General features: G+C 38.7%; 1 protein-coding gene across 1 annotated transcript in view; it reads right to left on the reverse strand.

Moving 5' to 3' along the window:
- Nucleotides 1-3,866: 3,866 nt before the first annotated feature.
- The window catches only part of LOC126267486 (uncharacterized), a 319,130-nt gene continuing 301,752 nt past the window's right edge, over nt 3,867-21,244 (reverse strand). The window contains exons 9-10 of the mRNA XM_049972770.1: nt 19,361-19,620; nt 3,867-4,751 (exon numbers count right to left, since the gene is read on the reverse strand). Of these exons, the coding sequence (XP_049828727.1) occupies nt 4,723-4,751; nt 19,361-19,620 (289 nt within the window). The 3' untranslated portion in view covers nt 3,867-4,722. The remainder of the gene's footprint in view (nt 4,752-19,360; nt 19,621-21,244) is intronic.

Raw genomic sequence — 21,244 nt, forward strand, 5'->3', positions numbered from 1 at the left:
CTCTTTCGTTTTTCCAAATCTTCACTTATGAGCACGACATCATTGGCAAAGTGCAGGTGGTTCAGATATGAGCTACCGATTTTTATTCCTCCGTTATTCCAGTCTAGTGATTTGAATACATCTTTCAATGCAAGCGGTAACTCCATTGCCAAACGGGATCTTTCTGGTGAAAATGTATTCATCCACTTTGTCACTCTTGCCACGTATTTCAAGCGCTTTATATATCTAACTTATCCTGCCATTTTACAGGGTCTTTATGACTGCCCCAGTCTCCATTGAGTCAAAAGGTTTCCAATAAGCTATAAAAGCCAAAAGGATCCTGATGTTATACTCATTTTCTCAAAAAGAAGACAAATAGTCTGCATGTGATCCATAGCATAAAAACATTTCTGAAATGCTGCTTACTCAACAATTTAAAAGAAATCCAGTTCTCTTGTGAGGTGGTAGTTATATTTACAGTCAGGAGTTTGTAAAGATCTGATAGGAAACTTACTGAATGATACAGCTCCAAGTTTTTATCACACTTTTTGAATTGGTATTCTTCTAGAGCCAATGCATCTGTCAATTAGTATACATTTACTGCATTTGATATCTCTTCAAATGCAACCAACATAACTGGTGTCACAGATGCCTTAGGAATCTTGACTGTAGGCTATATAGTACCTACCTTGTTTTACTTAAATTCAGGCCTGAATTTTTTCTGGAGGAAGGAAAATTTTTGTTTATGTTCTAATGGTCTTAGGTGATTTTTAATGATTTAGATGCATGATTTATGCAAATATATATACCTGTTTCCAATACATATTTTGAACATTTTACTTCTTTTTATGGGCAAAAATTAATAATTTTAAAATATTCATTGTAGAAAGAAATAAATTGATAATTTACTAATTACTTTGCAAAATGACAATAATAATAATCAATTATACAGTGAAGTATGCTAACCAATAACTTCCATGATTTCTGGCAGTCGCAAGCTGTTTCGCACTGCTACATTCACTTTGATATTTTTACTGTGATGGCCAACAGGTGGGAGCAGTCATGCATGAAAAAAAGATTGGAAATTCAGAGATGAGTACATGAAGTTTTCATTGAGCAAAATTGTTTCTGTTGCAGCTAATACACACTTCATATTAATCTACACAATTGTAGCCAGGGGGGTCTGAAAGGGTTAATTTTTCAAACTATTCACCTGCTTACATTTCAGTGACTGTCGTAACCCAGATCTAGTTATGTTTCCATAATCGAGACTGAGCTTTAATATGCATGATTGAGGTTTTCATAGAAATAACTGTGATAATATCTGACCTTGAACATATTTGCTAATGATACATACACAAATCTTTGCTTAATAATTCTAGTATTTTTTTACAGAAATGTTATTGTTTAATCAGTGTCAATTTGAACATGGATCAAAGCCAGGACCTTCTAAGTCAAGTATTATCACAAACATGCTGGCGTATTATTTAAGCTAAGGGGACAGAAGGCAAAGAAAGATTCTCTATTAACTAAATTCACAATAATGTGTCACATTTAAGACTCACTAGCTACAGGACTTACCAGTCTATTTAGAAAATCTGCTTCACAGAGATTAAAAAACTTTTTTCTTGGTCATGCATGATTGAAGAAGATTTGAAGGAATTTTGAGTGGACTACTGTAGTCATGATACAATGTCCTGTACAAACTAACCATTTCTACATAGGGAGCACCAGCAATCTCACTGTGGACAGATGCACAGGGTTTGGTATGGTCTGTGGTAAAGTTGGCACAAGCATATTGCTTGAAGAGCTGAATTGTAAAGAAGATGTGCAACTAACACACACTGTGATGCTGAAATGAAATGTCATGTGGCTAGTACCTCCCATCGAGTAGACCAGTCGCTTGATGCAAGTCTTTTTAGTTGACGTCACTTTGGTTACTTGCGTGTCGATAATGATGATGATAACACAATTCCCAGTTCATGAGTCGATAATCTGATTCCTGGCTGGGTCAGAGATTTTAAGTCCACTCCACTCACTCATTACCAATTCTGAGATATTGCCTTACCACATCTTAGGTCTCCTATATGAATACTGAGACTGTCAAACATCACCAGTCGAAGCTGATATTCTTGACTCACTCACTCACTCACTCAATCACTCACTCGTCGTACTGGACTCAAGGGTCCATTACAGCAGCAAAGTATTTTCGCCATCTGTCCCTGTCTTGGGCTATTTCCTTCTATTCACCTTCAATACCTAAGGCTCCTCAAATCAGCCTTCACATTCTACTCCCATCCATGCCTCTGTCTCCCCATGGGACATTTTCCCTCTAAATGCCCTACCAGTACTCTGCACACTGCCCTGCCCTCATCCATTCGAGCTACGTGACCCTCCCATCGCAGCCTACGTGATTTAATAATACTGATTATGTCAGGGCTTGAATAGAGTTCGTGAACCTCTTCGTTATGCAGTTTTCGCCACTCTCCACTAATCTCATCCCTTTTTGCTCCGAAAATTTTCCTCAAAATTTTGTTTTCAAATACTTGAAATGGCTTTTCATCTTGCACAGTGAGAGACCAAGTCTCACACCCATACAGCATAACTGGTAGAATAATAGTTTTGTATATTCTAATCTTTAAATTACTAGACAATATCCATGATGAAGTAATCTATTCAGTGAGAAGCAGCAGACATTTCCCACTCCTAATCTCTTCTTCAGTTCGGATTCAATCTCATTTCTCGAAGTGATGTCCATGCCTAGATACTTAAATGTGTTCACTTTTTCAAACTGCATATCTCCAACTCTTAACATTTCCTGATCTACTGCTGTTGGCATTCTAGTAGTAACCAGGTATTTACTTTTGTCTTCACTTACCCTTAGACCTTCATCTTCACTAGCCTTGATTAAACCATTCGCATTTGCTGTTAGAGATTCTTTCCTATCGCTAATGATATTTAGATCATCTGCATACCCTAATATTTACATTTAACTCCACACTCTCTGAATCATCTTGACTGCAGAATAATATTAATCAAGCCTGTAGTAGATGAAGAACTTGCTGAGATACAAACACTTGTTGTCTGAAGAATGAATTAAGTGAGGATTAGAACACCAAAGCAAATCCACTACGGCATCCAAACGTCAGAATTTGACTTATGATGTGAACAACAAATTAGTCTCAACAGAATGCAGATGCCATGCTGCCTCAACGATGAAATGGGGTATCAAACAATTATCTGCCTGCAACTGTGGAATTTAAAACAAGGCTGTTGGTTGTTTCACCTTTTAAGTATCTGACCAAGAGGTAAGCAGACAAGAAAGAACATTTAATCCCTGTGATGACAGATGTTTCTGATTTGCTCAAGAACCTGGACTGCATATAATAGTCAATATTCATAGCTGCTTTTTAATTTCTCATTAGTCTGTGTCATCTTTTTGGTGCCATACAATGATAAAATAAAAATCTGACACTCCAAATATTTCTGTTTTACAGGATGCTGTCTGTACAATGTAACTATTAGTTCTTATTAGGAAAAGAGGTAGCTATATTTGTGTTTGTTTATGTTTAATTTCTCTGAGCTTTTTGAGTCCAAACCTGATGAGAATGGAGTAGGAGCTGCTGCTTCTGGAATATTTGTAATCTGTCTGCTGTTAACATCCACTTCCCATTGCTCATGATAGTAAAATAGAAAACAGTATCACTGAGCACATAAGATTTTATATCCACTAAACTTTTACTTTTATCATCTGGAAGTTGTTTCTCTATAGCATAATTCTTCAGAACCACTTGAAAATAACTTACCAGAATGGTCAAAGCAATAGTGGACTAAAAGGAGTGAGAGCAACTGGTGTAGTTTTACAGTAATTAAATTAATCCCATGGATACAACAGTAATAAGTTATATTTATAACTGTCCAACAATACAAAATTACTTCATAAAATAATATTCCGTTCCATTAAAATTAAGACATACTCTACAATGCACTTTACTGTACATATAAAGTGAATCGAATAATAAATGGCTTTTTCAATTATATCATGATTTAAAATTTATGTTATATAAATTATAAACAGTTATATTACACTTATGGGCAGCTGTATTGCACTCACATTATGATGAACTATAATGTTTACAACCTGTTCATTTTCATTCAAAACAGTATGCTAGAAGGAAGTATTTATATACTCCACATAGCAAAAGAATGTGTGCTTATAAGCAAGTGATAGCAGCTCAGAATAAGAGAAATTGTATATGAAACTCCTCTTATCAGAAAAAAATTCTCTTTTGTCGAAATATGTCTCTTCCAAAAATGAATTCCGAATTTACAGTAAAAGTCCCTATTTTCAGTGACGAGATACAATGGAGGCTCATTGCTGTAACTTCCATAAATACTTTTTGTTTTGCAAAATATGAAATTCTTTAGAACATCTAGGACATTTTCATATCCAGACTGTGAAAGTGTGTAAAAATTTAAGCCAATAACCATTTGCAAATTAGATCATGGCTATGTTACCTAGTGCTAGTTTCATTCGAAGGAAAAATATATCCATTCTTTGAAGGCTTCAGTCACAAACTCTTTCAATAACTTTGATAAAAGTGTCTTGGAAATATGCTCAAGGTGATTATATACACATGTACATGTAGACTATTGTATGCGATAAACCCTTAGGCTGCAGACATCGTGGTACAGCTTTAGAGCAGGTCTTGAAGGGGCAATGGATGGATCTGGAGGCCATGGTTAGTACAGCACCTCCTTGCGTCTTCCACCTGAAAAAAAGAAAGAAAGAAAGAAAGAAAGAAAGAAAGAAAGAAAGAAAGAAAGAAAAAGAAACATTGGACAACTCTTACTGCCTGCTACAAGCTGTTGTTGATTCTGCTGTAATTACTGAGGGAAAATCGTCAGTTGATATCAGTTTGAAAATGCCAAAGCAATCGATAGTGATTAAATGCTGCATGGGGGTACTTTGTAGTTCATAAATACGAAGTATCATCAGTGGTTTCATAATGAAGGTATATTTTTCCCAGAATTAAAATGTCAGATTTTTCATCGACACAGCTTCACAGAAATATGAAGCAATAATTATAGCCTTAAACTATTTTTGATAGGCATTACTAAAATGCAGTACACACTGCCAGTAGACTGCTATATCTTCATCTACATTACAGATCACTGAAGTGCATGGCAGAAGCTACAAGCAATTGAACTACGTGTAATATTAAACTAAGGGCCACAGCACCACTCCCCACCTTTTATTAGCATACTAAGATTCTATGGCCAACCACTGAAACTGTCATTTTGCAAGTGTTCTGTGGACCATGGTTTGGCAGTGCATGTTACTAGAGGGCGACTGACAATAGCAACACATTTAAGGTTATGATCCAAAGGAAATAAAGACTAGCTGCTACTGGGCACTGAAATATACCATTGGGGAAAGTTGAAAATTTGTGCCAAACAGGGACAAGCACCCGGATTTTTCTGTTTCTAATGAATGGTCACCTTGCCTGCCTTGGTCATTTTGATATTGTCCCTGACTGACTCAGATTTTAAACTCATCCACATGCTAGTAACATATTGCCCCTGATCATTACCCTAACTGCAGCAATTTGCTGATTCCTCAAGAGTGTTCATTTATGTTTGTGTATCTGCACTGAAGGTATCACTGGGCTGGATTATATACATGCAGAGCCTATACTTTTAGACATGCCCTCAATTATTTGTTGAATGTTTTCCAGTTTCTGTCTTTAACCTCTACCTCTACACCTCCCTCAAGTACCATGGAAAGTAACATGTACTATCATGCTGTGTCTCCTTCTCAATACTTTCCACATGTTTCTTTCCCCACTGATCTTGTGGAGAACGTTCCAGTTCCTTAGCTTATCAGTCCATTTAATTTTCTACATCCTTCTATAGGGCCAGATCTTTAACGTTTCAATTTTGTGTGTGTGTGTGTGTGTTTTGCAGACAGTGTATTTTTCACTTCCTTACAATGATGTATTCCAAACATATATTCTAAGAAATTTCTACCTCAAATTTAGGCCAATGTGTAATAGTAGTTGACTGATTTTGGCCACAAATGCTATCTTTTCTTGTACTAGTCTCCTTCCTATGTGGTCCTTACTTCGTCCGGCAATTGTTATTTGGCTTCTAAGATAGCAGATATCATTCATCTGTTCCATAGTCTCCCATTTTGATGTTCCACTGTTCTCATTTCTGCTACACCTCACCTCATTTTTGTCTGTCTTTTGTGTACTCTCAATCCCTACTGTGTCCTCTTTAGGCTGTTGATTCCATTCAACAGGTTCTGCAATTCTTCCTTGCTTTATCTTTGAAGGTTCAACAAATCTACTAAAGACATTGTGTTCACTACACCTGGCTCTCTGCTTTTGAAGTTTTCCACATTGTAAGGGTTCCTTAACAGAAAGAGAAAACCCAGAAAACTATGGATGATAAAACCACTGACAGCTGTAAGCTGTCAAATTCTTTATTGAAGATGACCTTTAATCCATCATGTATTATATTACATTATGTACTGCATACAGGAACACATTTTGTAATTAACCACATGAATACATTGCTGCTAACAAATGGCTTTTAAGTTTTTGCTTAAAGTATATAGCAGCATAATCTGTTCTTGCTTCCACAGACTTAAACATAGGTGTTATAAAAATTGCGCAAAAGGCAACACTCAAAGAATAGGCTTAGACTGTTGCATCTTATAGTGTGTCTATGTATACAAGCATTGAGAGCTATAATTGTATAACAACAGTACTGAACAATTAAGTACCTGTCATTATTATTGATGAAAAATATTTTATAGTGCAAGTTAAGATTACTTACAACAGTGTTGCTAGTACAATTACGTCTGGTTGATGGTAATGACAGCAGCATTAGACTGTTTTCCAAAGATGCTGCAGTCTACAGGAAAGTAGTATCACACAAAAGTTGTGCATGAATCAATGAGGATTTGCGGAAAATAAACGTGTGGTGTAGTGACTGGCAGTTATCTCTCAATATTAGTAATTGTAAACTACTGCGTATAAGAAGGTGAACATCCCCATTCATGTAAGAGTACAAAATAAATGCCCCAGTCTTTGGAAGCGGTAACATTTGTCAGTATCAGGGTGTGACTACTCGGAATGATCTCAATTGGAATGATCAGATTGCAAAAGTAACAGGAAAGGCCAACTCTAGATTGTGGTTTATTCATAGAATCCTCAAGTGATTCAGTCCTTTAACAAAGGAAATAGCTTACAGTTCATTAGTTTGTCCAGTCTTAGAGCATTGTTTGTTTGTATAGGACCCTTACCAGTTGGGTCTGATTCAAGAAACTGAGAAGGTCCAAAGGAGAGCGGTAAGATTTGTGACTGGTAAGCCATCGTGAGAGCATTCCAAATCTCATAGAAAGTTTGAAATGGGACACACTTGCAGATACACGGCATGCTAAACAGAAGGGGTTGCTCTCTGAATTCCGAAATCAGATCTTCACCGAGGATGTACAGCATATATTATTACCACCAACTTTCAAATCACACAATGATCACCATTCAAAGACAAGGGAAATTAAAGCTCATAGTGAGGCGTTCAGATAGTCGCTTTTCCCCTGCACGATCCCTGAGTGAAACAGAGGTGCGGCAATATGACTTGCCGCGTATTGTGCCCTCCGCCACACCCCACTTGGTGGCTAGTGGAGTATATATGTAGATGCATTCATTACTTTTGCATAAAATATATCAAGGTCTTGTTAAATATTATGCCAATGGTAAAAGTGGTGTCTCACGTGATACTTAAATATCCACAATAATGTCACCATTAGAATGAAGTACAATGGTTGTTACTGTATTAAATATAGTGTGATTTCATAACATTGTCAGAAATGGTGAAAGATAGTCCCTTGTGTTCATTAATTCAAATGGAACTCAGAAAAAAAACTGCAATTTCTTGAAAACCTTGTTTACATAAACATCCTTAATATAGATAATTAAATTGGTTATTATTGTATAAAATATAGAGTCGTTCTGTTATAATCTTCTTTGTCAGCTATAAAAATGACCCCTTGCATTCATTTTGCTAATATGGTAATTTAAAATTCACAAATATAATGTTGTACAGCAGACATGACACACAAAAAAGTAAAGCTATGCAGCACTGCTAGATATTATGGTGGTAAAAGCAGTCATTTGTGTTCATTTGCTCATATGGTGCTTAAAATATGACTAAAGTTTTCCGAAGACCTCCTGTTTGTCAAATCTGTCCGCTCATTTAATATTTGTCAGGGTTGTTTTTTCAGATGCTGGCATATTCAAACACCTGCAAAATGTTCCTGATTTTTCCCGATAAGCTCGATGTAAAATTTTAATTTTTTGTTTGCACCTAATATGGTATGGCTGTTTTCTCTCAAATGTGAGATCTTTTAGAGTCATCAGTCTTCTGACTGTCATGATTTCCTCTCCTGTCAATCTCTTCATCTCAGAGTACCACTTGCGAACTACACCCTCAATTATTTCCTGGATATATTCCAATATCTGTCTTCCTCTGCAGTTTCTGACCTCTACAGCTCCCTCCAGTATCATGGAAATCATTCCTTCATATCTTAACAGTTGTCCTATCCACCTGTCCCCTCTTCTCAGTGTTATCAACGTATTCGTTTCCCCTCTGGTTCTGCAGAGAACCTACTATTCCTTACATTCATCTGGAGGACCACATCTCAAATACTTCATTTCTCTTCTCTTCTGTTCTGTTGCCTCCCAGGTAGCAGAAGGCCTAAACTTCATATATTTTGTTACCATCAATTCAGATAAGTTTCTTGCTGTTCTCATTTATGCTACCTGTCATGACTTCTGCCTTTCTTTGATTTACTCTCAATTCATATTCTGTACTCATGCTTGTCTGATGCCTTTCACTTTTCTAAAAGTCAAACTGATGGTCATCTAACACATCCTCAATTTTCTCTTCCATTCTTCTGTATATTATTCTTGTCAGCAACTTGTATGCATGAGCTGTTAAGCTGATTTTGCAATAAATCTCGCACTTGTCAGCTCTTGCAGTCTTCAGAATTGTGTGGGTGGTATTTTTCCGGAGTCAGACAGTATGTCGCCAGACTCTTACATTCCACTCACCAACATGAACAGTCTTTTTTTTGTTGCCACTTTCCACAATGATTTTAGAAATTCTGATGGAATGTTATCTATTGATTCTACCTTACTTGATTTTAAATCCTCCAAAGCTCACTTAAATTCTGACTAATACAGGATGCCAACCCTCTTCTAAACCGACTCCTGTTTTTGCTTCTATCACGTCGGACAAGGCTTCCCCCTCATTGAGGCCTTAAATGTACTCTTTCCACCTATCCACTCTCTCCTCGGCATTTAACAGTGCAATTCTGGTTGCACTCTAATATTAGCACCCTTGCTTTTAATATCACTGAAAGCTTTTTTGAATTTCCTATTTGCTGAGTCAATCCTCCTGAAAATGATTTCTTTTTCAATTTCTTCACGCTTTTCATGCAGCCATTTTGTCTTAGCTTCCCTGCACTTCCTATTTATTTTCATTTCTCAGTGACTTGTATTTCTGTGTTCCTGAATTTCCCTGAACATTTTTGTACTTTCTGCTTTCATCAATCAACTGAAGTATTTCTTCTGTATCCATGGTTACTTCACAGTTACCTTTCTTTACAACTTCTGTGATTGTCCTTTTTAGAGATATCCATTCCTCTTAAACTGTACTGGCTACTGAACTATTCATTACTGGTGTATCTATAACCTTAAAGAACTTCAAGCATATCTCCTCATTCCTGAATATTTCCATATCCCATTTCTCTGTGTATAGATTCTTCCTGATTAATGTCTTAAGTTTCATCCTACTCTTTATCACTACTACATTGCAATCTAAGTCTATATCTTCTCCTGGGTATGCCTTACAATACAATATCTGACTACAGAATCTGCGTCTGACAATGATGTAATCTAACTGAAATCTTCCCATATCACCCAGCCTTTTCCAAGTATACCACCTCCTCTTGCGATTCTTGAAGAGATTATTCTCTATTACTACCTGAAATTTGTAACGGAACTCAATTAGTTACTCTCCTCTCTTTTTTCCTTGTTCCAAGCCATTTTCTCCAGAAACATTTTCTTCTACTCCTTCCCCTACAACTGCATTCCAGTCCCCCCATGACTATTAGATTTTCATCTCCCTTAACATACTGTATTACCCTTTCAGTATCATATTTTCTCTCTACGTCTTCATATTCTCATAATCCATTTTCTGTTGCTGTCGATGTTACATTATACTCAGCTGACTGGAAATCCTTGTCTTATTTCCATTTCACGTCAATGACCCCTACTATGTTCAGATTTAGCCTTTGTTAAATCTTAGTATACATTTTAAAGAACATGTCAGGGGGAGAGAATAAGTCATTAACATCAAGCACACAGGATGAGAGAAGACAGACAATCTGCATTAGACATAAATGAAACATTAAAAATTTTACACACAACTAACAAAGGAAAACATGAACATTTTAGAGATCAAAGTATAGTCATATTTTAAGTACCAGATGAACCAGCAGATACAAGTGACTGCTTTTACCATCATGATGTCTGGCAGTGCTGTGGAGCTATGTTCTTTTGTTTGATAGTACTATATTAAATTTGTGATGTTAATGTGAATTTTAAAGTACATTATTAGTAGAATCAAACAGAGGACAAATGAATGTAGTTGATTGTATTAATGACGTTACAAAAATTGATTGAAATAATTTTCAGTAACAAGGTTCTTGAACAACTATAACAAAATTTTAAGTACCACATTAACTAATGAACAAGACGGACTACTACTTACTTTAATTACGATGTTGTAAAAACACATTATGTTTTACATAGTAATGACCATTGTAGTTTATTATACTGGTGACATGACTGTAAATATTTTAAGTATCCACGGAAATAAGAACATGAGAGATGACTTTTACCACTGGCATAATTTTTAACAACACACATTTTGTGCAGCAACAATGAGTAGAATTTATTGTACTAGTAACATTGCTGTGAGTATTTTTAACTGCATTACATAATTTGCCTATTAAAAATAATAACAAGAATGTACTGCATGCAATACTGTCATCAGATGCCTGTAACTCTCTCTGCTGGTGTACATTGCCTCTGTGCAAAATGCCACTGTCTAAGTATGTTCTATAACTGTAGCCTATTCACAATGTTTTGTAGTGATTGTGTGCATTTTTGACATCTGAATGTGTGGGTATTCCCATGTAGCACTAAATAATTTTTAAATATGAAACACATCACTGATGCAGCTATAAGTAATGCAAAAGCCATCACATGCAAGAGGGTAGATGCAAGGGACAAAGAGCAGTATCTGGGATAATACAGGGTTATTCATAGGCATATAGAATTGCTGCATGAAAATTACAAGATATATAGAAAAATGACACAAATAAGTGCGTAAAGCATCTGTGCAAGTTTTAATTCACCGTGCATATTTTCATGTAGTTGCAGTTACACCACTGGAGGGCAGGCATGTTGGAACATGTATACAAATCATTACTCCATATCGTTAAATTGAATTCATAAGTTAATGCTGCTGCTGTATCTACTCTTGGCAGGCAATATTTGTGTGCAATTAGTGAGCAGTCTGTACTTGGGGCTGGTTTTTCATGCTCCAGCCTTTAGTTTAAGTGCAGCTGTCATTTGAAACCCTGCAGGTACTGGATGGTTTTAATTACAGTGCTGCTACTCCAGCAGATTGTGGGCTGTAATTATGGTATGGCAGCGAAACTGTAGATATTCTTGTCTGTGGAAATGATTTACACTGGAAAAATAGTTCATATGAGGATTGTTTGAAAAATTCTCAGAATGACCATGAGACGTCAGTGCTAGCACAACTAGTTGTTCCCATGATATTCATTCGACTGTTGGCCGAAAACACACGTCATGTCAGTGCTCTTGGAAGAGAGCTGTGGCAGCTACGTGGCTCTGTTGTTCATGAGTAGCGATTTGTGAAGATGGGAAAAAAACTGAGATTTGAGCAATGTTTTCACAAAAGAAAGGCATGAAAGCAAAGGACATTCATGCTGATTTCCAGAACACACTGATAGACTCTGCTCCTTCATATTCAACTGTTGTCAAATGGACAAGAGAATTTAAATTTGGTTGGGAGAGATTAGACGATGATCCATGTAGCGGTCGGCCAAGATGTGCCACTACTCCAGAAATCATTGCAAAAGTGCACATAATGGTCATGGAGGATTAGATTAGATTAGATTAGATTAATACTTGTTCCATAGATCATGAATACGACACTTCGTAATGATGTGGAACGTGTCAGGTTAATAAAAGATGTCTGTACAAGAAATTACATTACACAAAATATTGCATGACACTAATGATTAAGTTTTTTTTTTTTACTTAGTTTATATCTAAAAATTCAGCCAATGAGTAGAAGGAGTTGTCATCTAGAAATTCTTTTAATTTATTTTTAAATGTTAGTTGGCTATCTGTCAGGCTTTTGATGCTGTTTGGTAGGTGCCCAAAGACTTTTGTGGCAGCATAATTTACCCCTTTCTGTGCCAAAGTCAGATTTAACCCTGCATAGTGAAGATCATCCTTACTCCTGGTGTTATAGGTATGCACACTGCTATTACTTTTGAATTGGGTTGGATTATTATCAACAAATTTCATAAGGGAATATATATACTGTGAGGATCCCTAGATCCTTAAATAGATGTCTGCAGGATGACTGTGGGTGGGCTCCAGCAATTATTCTGATTACACGTTTTTGTGCAATGAATACTTTTCTACTCAACGATGAATTACCCCAGAATATGATGCCATACGAAAGCAGTGAATGAAAGTAGGCATAGTAAGCTAATTTACTGAGATTCTTATCACCAAAATTTGCAATAACCCTAATAGCATACGTAGCTGAACTCAGACGTTTCAGCAGACCATCAATGTGTTGCTTCCAGTTTAACCTCTCATCAATGGACACACCTAAAAATTTTGAAAATTCTACCTTAGCTACAGACTTCTGTTCAAATTCTATATTTATTACTGGAGTTGTGCCATTTACTGTACGGAGCTGTATATACTGTGTTTTATCCAAATTTAAAGAGAGTCCGTTTGCTGAGAACCACTTAATAATTTTGTGAAAAACATCATTTACAATTACATCACTTAGTTCTTGGTTTTTGGATGTTATTACTACACTTGTATCATCAGCAAAAAGAACTAACTTTGCATCTTCATCAATGTGGAATGGTAAGTCATTAATGTATATCAAGAACAGTAAAGGACCTAAGACCGAACCCTGTGGGACCCCGTGCTTGATATCACCCCAGTTTGAGGAATCAGCTGTTGTTTTAACATTACACGAACCACTTATTTCAAGTTTCTGCATTCTTCCAGTTAAGTATGAATTAAACCATTTGTGCACTGCCCCACTCAAACCATAATGATTTAGCTTATCTAAAAGAATTCCATGATTTACACAATCAAAGTCCTTTGAGAGATCACAAAAAATACCAATGGGTGATGTCCGGTTATTCAGAGCATTTAATATTTGATCAGTGAAAGCATATATAGCATTTTCTGTTGAAAAGCCTTTCTGAAAACCAAACTGACATTTTGTTAGTACTTTATTTTTACAAATATGGGAGGCTACTCTTGAATACATTACTTTCTCAAAAATTTTTGATAGAGCTGTCAGAAGAGAGATTGGGCGGTAGTTGTTGACATCCGACGTATCCCCCTTTTTATGCAATGGTTTTACAATGGCATATTTCAGTCTATCAGGGAAAACACCGTGCTCCAAAGAGCTATTACATACGTGGCTGAGAATCCTACTTATCTGTGGGGAACAAGCTTTAAGTACTTTGCTGGAAATGCCATCAATTCCGTAAGAGCTTTTACTTTTCAGTGAGTTTATTATTTTACTGATTTCAGAGGGAGAGGTTGGTGGAATTACAGTTGTTTCAAACTGCGCAGGTATGGCCTCTTCTATTAATAGCCTTGCCTCTTCTAGTGAAGATCTAGATCCTATTTTCTCCACAACATTTAAAAAATGATTATTCAAAATATTTTCAATTTCTGATTGTTTGTTAGTGCACTTGTCATTCAGTTTTATTGCACTAAAGTCTTCCTGTGCTCTTGGTTGCCCTGTTTCCCTTTCAATAATATTCCAAATTGCTTTAATTTTATTATCAGAGTTACTGATCTCAGACATGATACACATGCTTCTGGACTTTTTAATAACTTTTCTTAGTACCGCACAATAGTTTTTATAATATTGAACAATTTCGGGGTCAGTACTCCCTCTTGCTGTTAGATACAGTTCTCTTTTGCGGTTGCAAGATATTCTTATTCCTTTAGTTAGCCAAGGTTTTTTATATGTTTTCTTGGAATTATGTTTAACTATTTTCTTGGGAAAACAATTTTCAAATACCCTTAAAAATGTATTGTGAAATAAGTTATATTTCAAGTTTGCATCGGGTTCCTTATACACTTCATCCCAGTCTAGCTGCTGTAGGCTTTCCCTAAAGTTTGCAATATTTATATTGTCAATTGAATGCATTGCTTTGAAAGTCTGATTTATTATACTGCATAGAGCTATGTCATGTACTGTAACAAGCTGTGCACTATGATCTGAAAGACCATTCTCAACAGGATAAGCATTTATGTCCTTAAACTTATCTTGGTCTATAAAAAAGTTATCTATCAATGTACTGCTGTTCTTTGTTATCCGAGTAGGAAAATCAATGACGGAGCTCAAATTGAAGGAACTCAGTAATACTACAAGGTCATTCTTCCTATTACACTCTTTCAGGGAATCAACATTGAAATCCCCACAAATGATAATTTGCTTCCCCCTGTCTGACAGATAGCACAACAAAGCATCCAAGTTTTCTAGAAATAGCTGGAAATTCCCTGAGGGGGACCTATACACTGTTACAATTATGAAAGTGCCATCATTTAGTTTAAGTTCAGTGGCACATGCTTCCATATGTTGCTCTACACAAAATTTTTTAGTTTCTAAATTTTTTGCACTGTGGAAGCTTTTGACATATATGGCAACTCCTCCTCTCATCATATTATCTCTACTTACATGTGCAGCTAATTTGTACCCATTGATGCTAACCTTTTGCTTATCAGTGACAATGTGATGCTCAGACAGGCATAGTATATCTATTACATTCTTGGTTTCTATATCTTCTAAACAAAGCAGAAGCTCATCAATTTTATTCTTCAATCCCCCAATATTTTGATGAAATATACTAACAGTATTTTTCACTTTACTTTTGTGAGTATCTTGAACTTTTTTAACATCTTTAGTACTTGCCTGGCTGAGTTTCCCACTGGACACTGATCTTACACTCAAAAAGGAGTTACCACCATGAGATGTAGTTCCTCCCCCCTTTAAATTTCCTACTGTCAGCCCAGCCAGTTTACCCTTCCCTTTCCTGTTGAGGTGTAGGCCATGTCTAGTATAGTCCCACCTACAGAGTGAATCAACAGGAACCACACCAATGTGTGACCCTGCACCAGATCCAAGTAGCCGTTCCAACTCCAAATTAACTCTCCTGACAGAAGAGGTCAAATGAGGTCGGTTGTGGCGCTCCAGAACTGACACAAACCCAACACTGGTATGATTCGATGCCGATGCAATATTTGCCAGGTCACACTCTATGCTGTACCCCGGATCTCTGTCAATACTGTTGCCCGGTCCACCCACAATAACCATGGTATCTTCCTTAGTAAAGCCTCTACATAGTGAACCTAAATCCTCTGTAACCTGCCCCAGTCCAGCACTAGGTTTGAAAAAACTTGTGACCTGGTAATCCAACCCTAATTCATCCTGCAGAAGTTGGCCCACACCCCTAGCATGCGAACTACCTAGCAACAAGACTTTCTTTCTCTTTGCAGACTTCCCTACAATCTTAATCAATTTGCTGCTGAAAGCTTGTTGAGCCCTGTCTACATCTACTTCTGTGAGAGGCTCATCAGTTTCTGACTGAGGCAACAGGTCAAACCTATTTTGTACATTAATAACAAAGCTGTCAGAAGAATTTCTTGGCCTGTTCCTCATGCCTGTTGCCACTTCCCACCCCTGTTTACCCTTCTCCCCCCTTAACCTGCCCAGTTCTCGCCTAGCCTCATCTAACTCAGCCTGAAGGGCAGCAATTTTCCCCTCCTGTTCCACAATCTTCCTATCTCTACTGCATAGCCTACAGAACCACTGATGAGTCTCGCTCATTTTCCCAATTCCCACGCCACTACAGTCGCCCCAATGAAAAAAGTTACTACATCCATCACACCAGACCCCGGAGCTAATGATCCTACGGCATGTCAGGCACTTTACACTCATGGTACAAATCTAGTTTAGTGACAGAAAGACAATTAAGTTACCGGAAAACAATGAAAATACGTGTACGAAAAATTAGGCCTACTCGCGACTATGTAAACAGTGGTTCAGAAGTTTTTTACTGGAAATTACTTAAGAGATGACGATACTCTACAGATATAAAGGGGCAGCAAACGTATTTAGCACACTAAACTATCAGTAAATGCCAATTGAAAGTGGGTGAAATTACTCACACTTGCCAGATGCCATCTGAAAGGGTATATCAAATTTTAACTGAAGAATTATAAATTAAAAAATTATCTGCAAAATGGGTGCCACAACTCTTGATGCCGTATCAAAAACGCATGAGAATGGACATATCGGGACAATTTTTGGTTCATTTTAGGAGAAACGATTTTTGCGCTGGTTTGTGACCACAGATGAAACTTGGGTGTACTACTATAGCCCACAGACAAAACAACAGTGAAAGCAGTGAAGCATGCTGATTCTCCGCCACCAAAGATAGGAAAGAATCCCTAGGGCGGGAAAGGTCGTGGCATCAGTGTTCTGGGCTGCGAAGGCAATTGTGTTGGTAGATTATCTCTCCAATGGGCTAACAATTGGTGAAGAATACTATGCCAACCTCCTGGACAATCACCAGTTTTCTTCTCCAATTGCGAAAACGTTCTGTTGGCACCTACCTACATAGAGAGAAATGATCATCATGATAAAATAAGAGAAATTAGGGCTCGCACAGAAAAATTTAAGTGCTCGTTTATCCTACTTGCCGCTCGAGAGTGGAATGGTAAAGACAGTTTGGAGGTGATTGTTCATTAAACCTTATGCCAGACAATTAACTGTGAGTAGCAGAGTAATCACATAGATGTAGATGTGAGACAAATTGAAAAAAGATACATGTGAAAAGGTCAGGTTTAGCAAAGGAAGAAAGTCTTCTTCCAGCAAGACAATGTGTGCCTGTACACAAGTGCCGTCACCATGGCAAAATTACGTGAAATAAGGTATGAATTATGCCGCCTTATTCACTTGATATGGCTCTCTGTCAGACTTCCATCTCTTCCCAAAACAGAAAATTTTTCTTGTTGGGTGAAGATTCACTTCCAACACGGAATTGATAGCTGGAGTTGACTATTGTCTTGCAGGCCCAGAGGAAACTCACTTTTGATATGGGATGAAGGGACTGGAACATCGTTGGATGAAGTGCATTAATCTATGTGAAGAATACATTGAAAAATAAAGTTTCTGTGATGTGAGTAATTTTTTTCTATTCCATTCAGAGAACTTTTCAAACAACCCTCGTACTTTGGCCACCAGATGGAGAGATGTGTAATGGCTTAGGAACGGAATGTGCACAAAACAGATTAAAAAAGTGAGAACATAATGTTTATTTATTATTAACTGCTGATTACACAATTTGTACAATATGTGCATTGAAGACACTGGCGATATCCTATACAGAGCCAGATTTGCACCTGGTGGAGAAAACTGGAACTAATTTTTTTTGTAGTGTAAATCGCTTCTGCATTAACATATTAACAGATCTACCTAGTTCTGTTGCCATACGATAATTATAGCCTACAATGAAAAAACTAAGTAGCTGCACTTAAATTACACTACAGGCCATTGAAATTGCTACACCACGAAGATGACGTGCTACAGACGTGAAATTCAACCGACAGGAAGAAGATGCTGTGATATGCAAATGATAGCTTTTCAGACCATTCACACAAGGTTGGCGCTGGTGGCGATACCTGCAACATGCTGACATGAGGAAAGTTTCCAACCGATTTCTCATACACAAACAGCAGCTGCCCGACATTGCCTGGTGAAACGTTGTTGTGATGCCTTGTGTAAGGAGGAGAAATGTGTGCCATCACGTTTCTGTCTTTGATAAAGGTCAGATTGTAGCCTATCGCGATTGCTGTTTATCATATCGCGACATTGCTGCTCGCGTTGGGGAAGATCTAATGACTGTTATCAGAATATGGAATCTGTGGGTTCAAGAGGGTAATACGCAACTCTGTGCTGGATCCCAACAGCCTCGCATCACTAGCAGTCGATATGACAGGCATCTTATCCGCATGGCTGTAACGGATCGTGTAGCCGCGTCTCGATACCCGAGTCAACAGATGGGGATGTTTGCAAGACAACAACCATCTTCACGAACAGTTCGATGACATTTGCAGCAGCAAGTACTGCGGTTAGTCTTTACGCTGCATCACAGACAGGAGCACCTGCGATGGTGTACTCAACGACGAACCTGGGTGCACGAATGGCAAAACCTCATTTTTTTTGGATGAATCCAGGTTCTGTTTACAGCATCATGATGGTCGCATCCGTGTTTGGCGACATGGCAGTGAACCCACATTGGAATCGTGTATTCGTCATCGCCATACTGGCGTATCACCCGGCGTGATGGTATGGGGTGCCATTGGTTACACGTCTCAGTCTCACTGATGGCAATTTGAACAGTGGACGTTACATTTCAGATGTGTTACGGCCCGTGGCTCTACCCTTCATTCGATCCCTGCGAAACCCTACATTTCAGCAGGATAATGCACGACCTCATGTTGCAGGTCCTGTACGGGCCTTTCTGGATACAGAAAATGTTCGACTGCTGTCCTGGCCAGCACATTCTCCAGATCTCTCACCAATTGAAAACGCCTGGTCAATGGTGTCCGAGCAACTGGCTCGTCACAATACGCAGCTGTACCCCTACATGCCATCCAAGCTCTGTTTGGCTCAATGCCCAGGCGTATCGAGGCCGTTATTACGACCAGATTTCGCAGGATCTATGCACCAAATTGCGTGAAAATGTTATCACATGTCACTTCTAGTATAATATATTTGTCCAATGTATACCCGTTTATCATCTGCATTTCTTGTTGGTGTAGCAATTTTAAACGGTAGTAGTGTATCATCACCCCATTGTTGTGAATAAACTTGTACTGATGGCCTTTGCTACATTACGGTCCAACAATGCGCGTGTGGAGGAGAGGCTTACCGGCGGCACGAGGGCGCTCCTCGGCGTAGCCTGAGGCGGACGAGGCGGGGCTGGAGGAGGGCAGGCGGTCGCGGGAGCGCTGCCCGAAGTGCAGCGTGTAGTCCGGCACGGGCACCGGCGGCATCTCCAGGTCGGCGTCGGAGTCCGGCCTGGCGTGGCGGCGCGGCAGCTCCTCAGGCGGCGCCAGGTAGCTCCAGGGCAGCAGGCTGCGCAGCTGCTCGGGAGGCAGCCGCTGCGGGCCGCCGCGCCCCTCGTCTCTCCTGCAACAAGCGCAAAGTCCACATTTTCCCTACTATATAACACACTTTATTCCTACTGATCCGCCGGCAGACACGGTTGCAATGGTGGACTTACACACGAAACAAGCTTTCGCATCATGAGACATTTCCTCGGGGGGTATAAGTAGGGGGAAGCAATATATTCGGTACCTCATCCAGAAACGCACCCTCTCGAAACCTGGACAGCAAGCTACACCGCGATGCAGAGCGCCTCTCTTGCACAGTCTGCCACTTGAGTTTCCTAAACATCTCCGTAACGCTATCATGCTTACCAAATAACCCCTTGACGAAACGCGCCGTTCTTCTTTGGATCTTCTCTACCTCTTGTGTCAACCCGACCTGGTACGGATCCCACACGGATGAGCAATACTGAAGTATAGGTCGAACGAGTGTTTTGTAAGCCACCTCCTTTGTTGATGGACGCTATTTTCTAAGGACTCTCCCAATGAATCTCAACCTGGCACCCGCCTTACCAACAATTAATTTTATATGATCATTCCACTTGAAATCGTTCCGTAGGCATACTCCCAGATATTTTACAGAAGTAACTGGTACCAGTGTTTGTTCCGCTATCATATAATCATATAATAAAGGATCCTTCTTTCTATGTATTCGCAATACATTACATTTGTCTATGTTAAGGGTCAGTGGCCACTCCCTGCACCAAGTGCATATCTGCTGCAGATCTTCCTGCATTTCACTGCAATTTTCTAATGCTGCAACTTCTCTGTATACAACAGCATCATCCGCGAAAAGCCGCATGGAACTCCGGACACTATCTACTAAGTCATTTATATATATTGTGAAAAGCAATGGTCCCATAACAGTCCCCTGTGGCACGCCAGAGGTTACATTAACGTCTGTGGACGCCTCTCCATTGATAACAACATGCAGTGTTCTGTTTGCTAAAAACTCTTCATTCCAGCCACACACCTGGTCTGATATTCCGTAGGCGCTTACTTTATCAGGCGACAGTGCGGAACTGTATCGAACGCCTCCCGGAAGTCAAGGAAAATGGCATCTACCTGGGAGCCTGTATCTAATATTTTCTGGGTCTCATGAACAAATAAAGCGAGTTGAGTCTCACACGATGCTGTTTCCGGAATACATGTTGATTCCTACAAAAGTAGATTCTGGGTTTCCAGAAACGACATGATACGCGAGCAAAAAACATGTTCTAAAATTCTACAACAGATCGATGTCAGAGATATCGGCCTATAGTTTTGCGCATCTGCTCGACGAGCCTTCTCGAAAACTGGAACTATCTGTGCTCTCTTCCAATCATTTGGAACCTTCCGTTTCTCTAGAGCCTTGCGGTACACTGCTGTTAGAAGGGAGCAAGTTCTTTTGCGCACTCTGTGTAGAATCGAATTGGTATCCCGTCAGGTCCAGTGGACTTTCCTCTGTTGAGTGATTTCAGTTGCTTTTCTATTCCTTGGACACTTATTTCGTATTTCATCTTTACGTTCAGCGGTACTGAAAGTGATTGAAGAAAATACGCAACGAGACGAACAGAAACGACGCTTTTACTCAAACAAGTCACTGCGATTCATGATGGCGCTCTGGACATAAATGGCAGGACACGGTTCTTAACAGGGTGTGCGAT

The sequence above is a fragment of the Schistocerca gregaria genome, chromosome 4, assembly GCF_023897955.1.
Source record: "Schistocerca gregaria isolate iqSchGreg1 chromosome 4, iqSchGreg1.2, whole genome shotgun sequence".
NCBI lineage: Eukaryota > Metazoa > Arthropoda > Insecta > Orthoptera > Acrididae > Schistocerca > Schistocerca gregaria.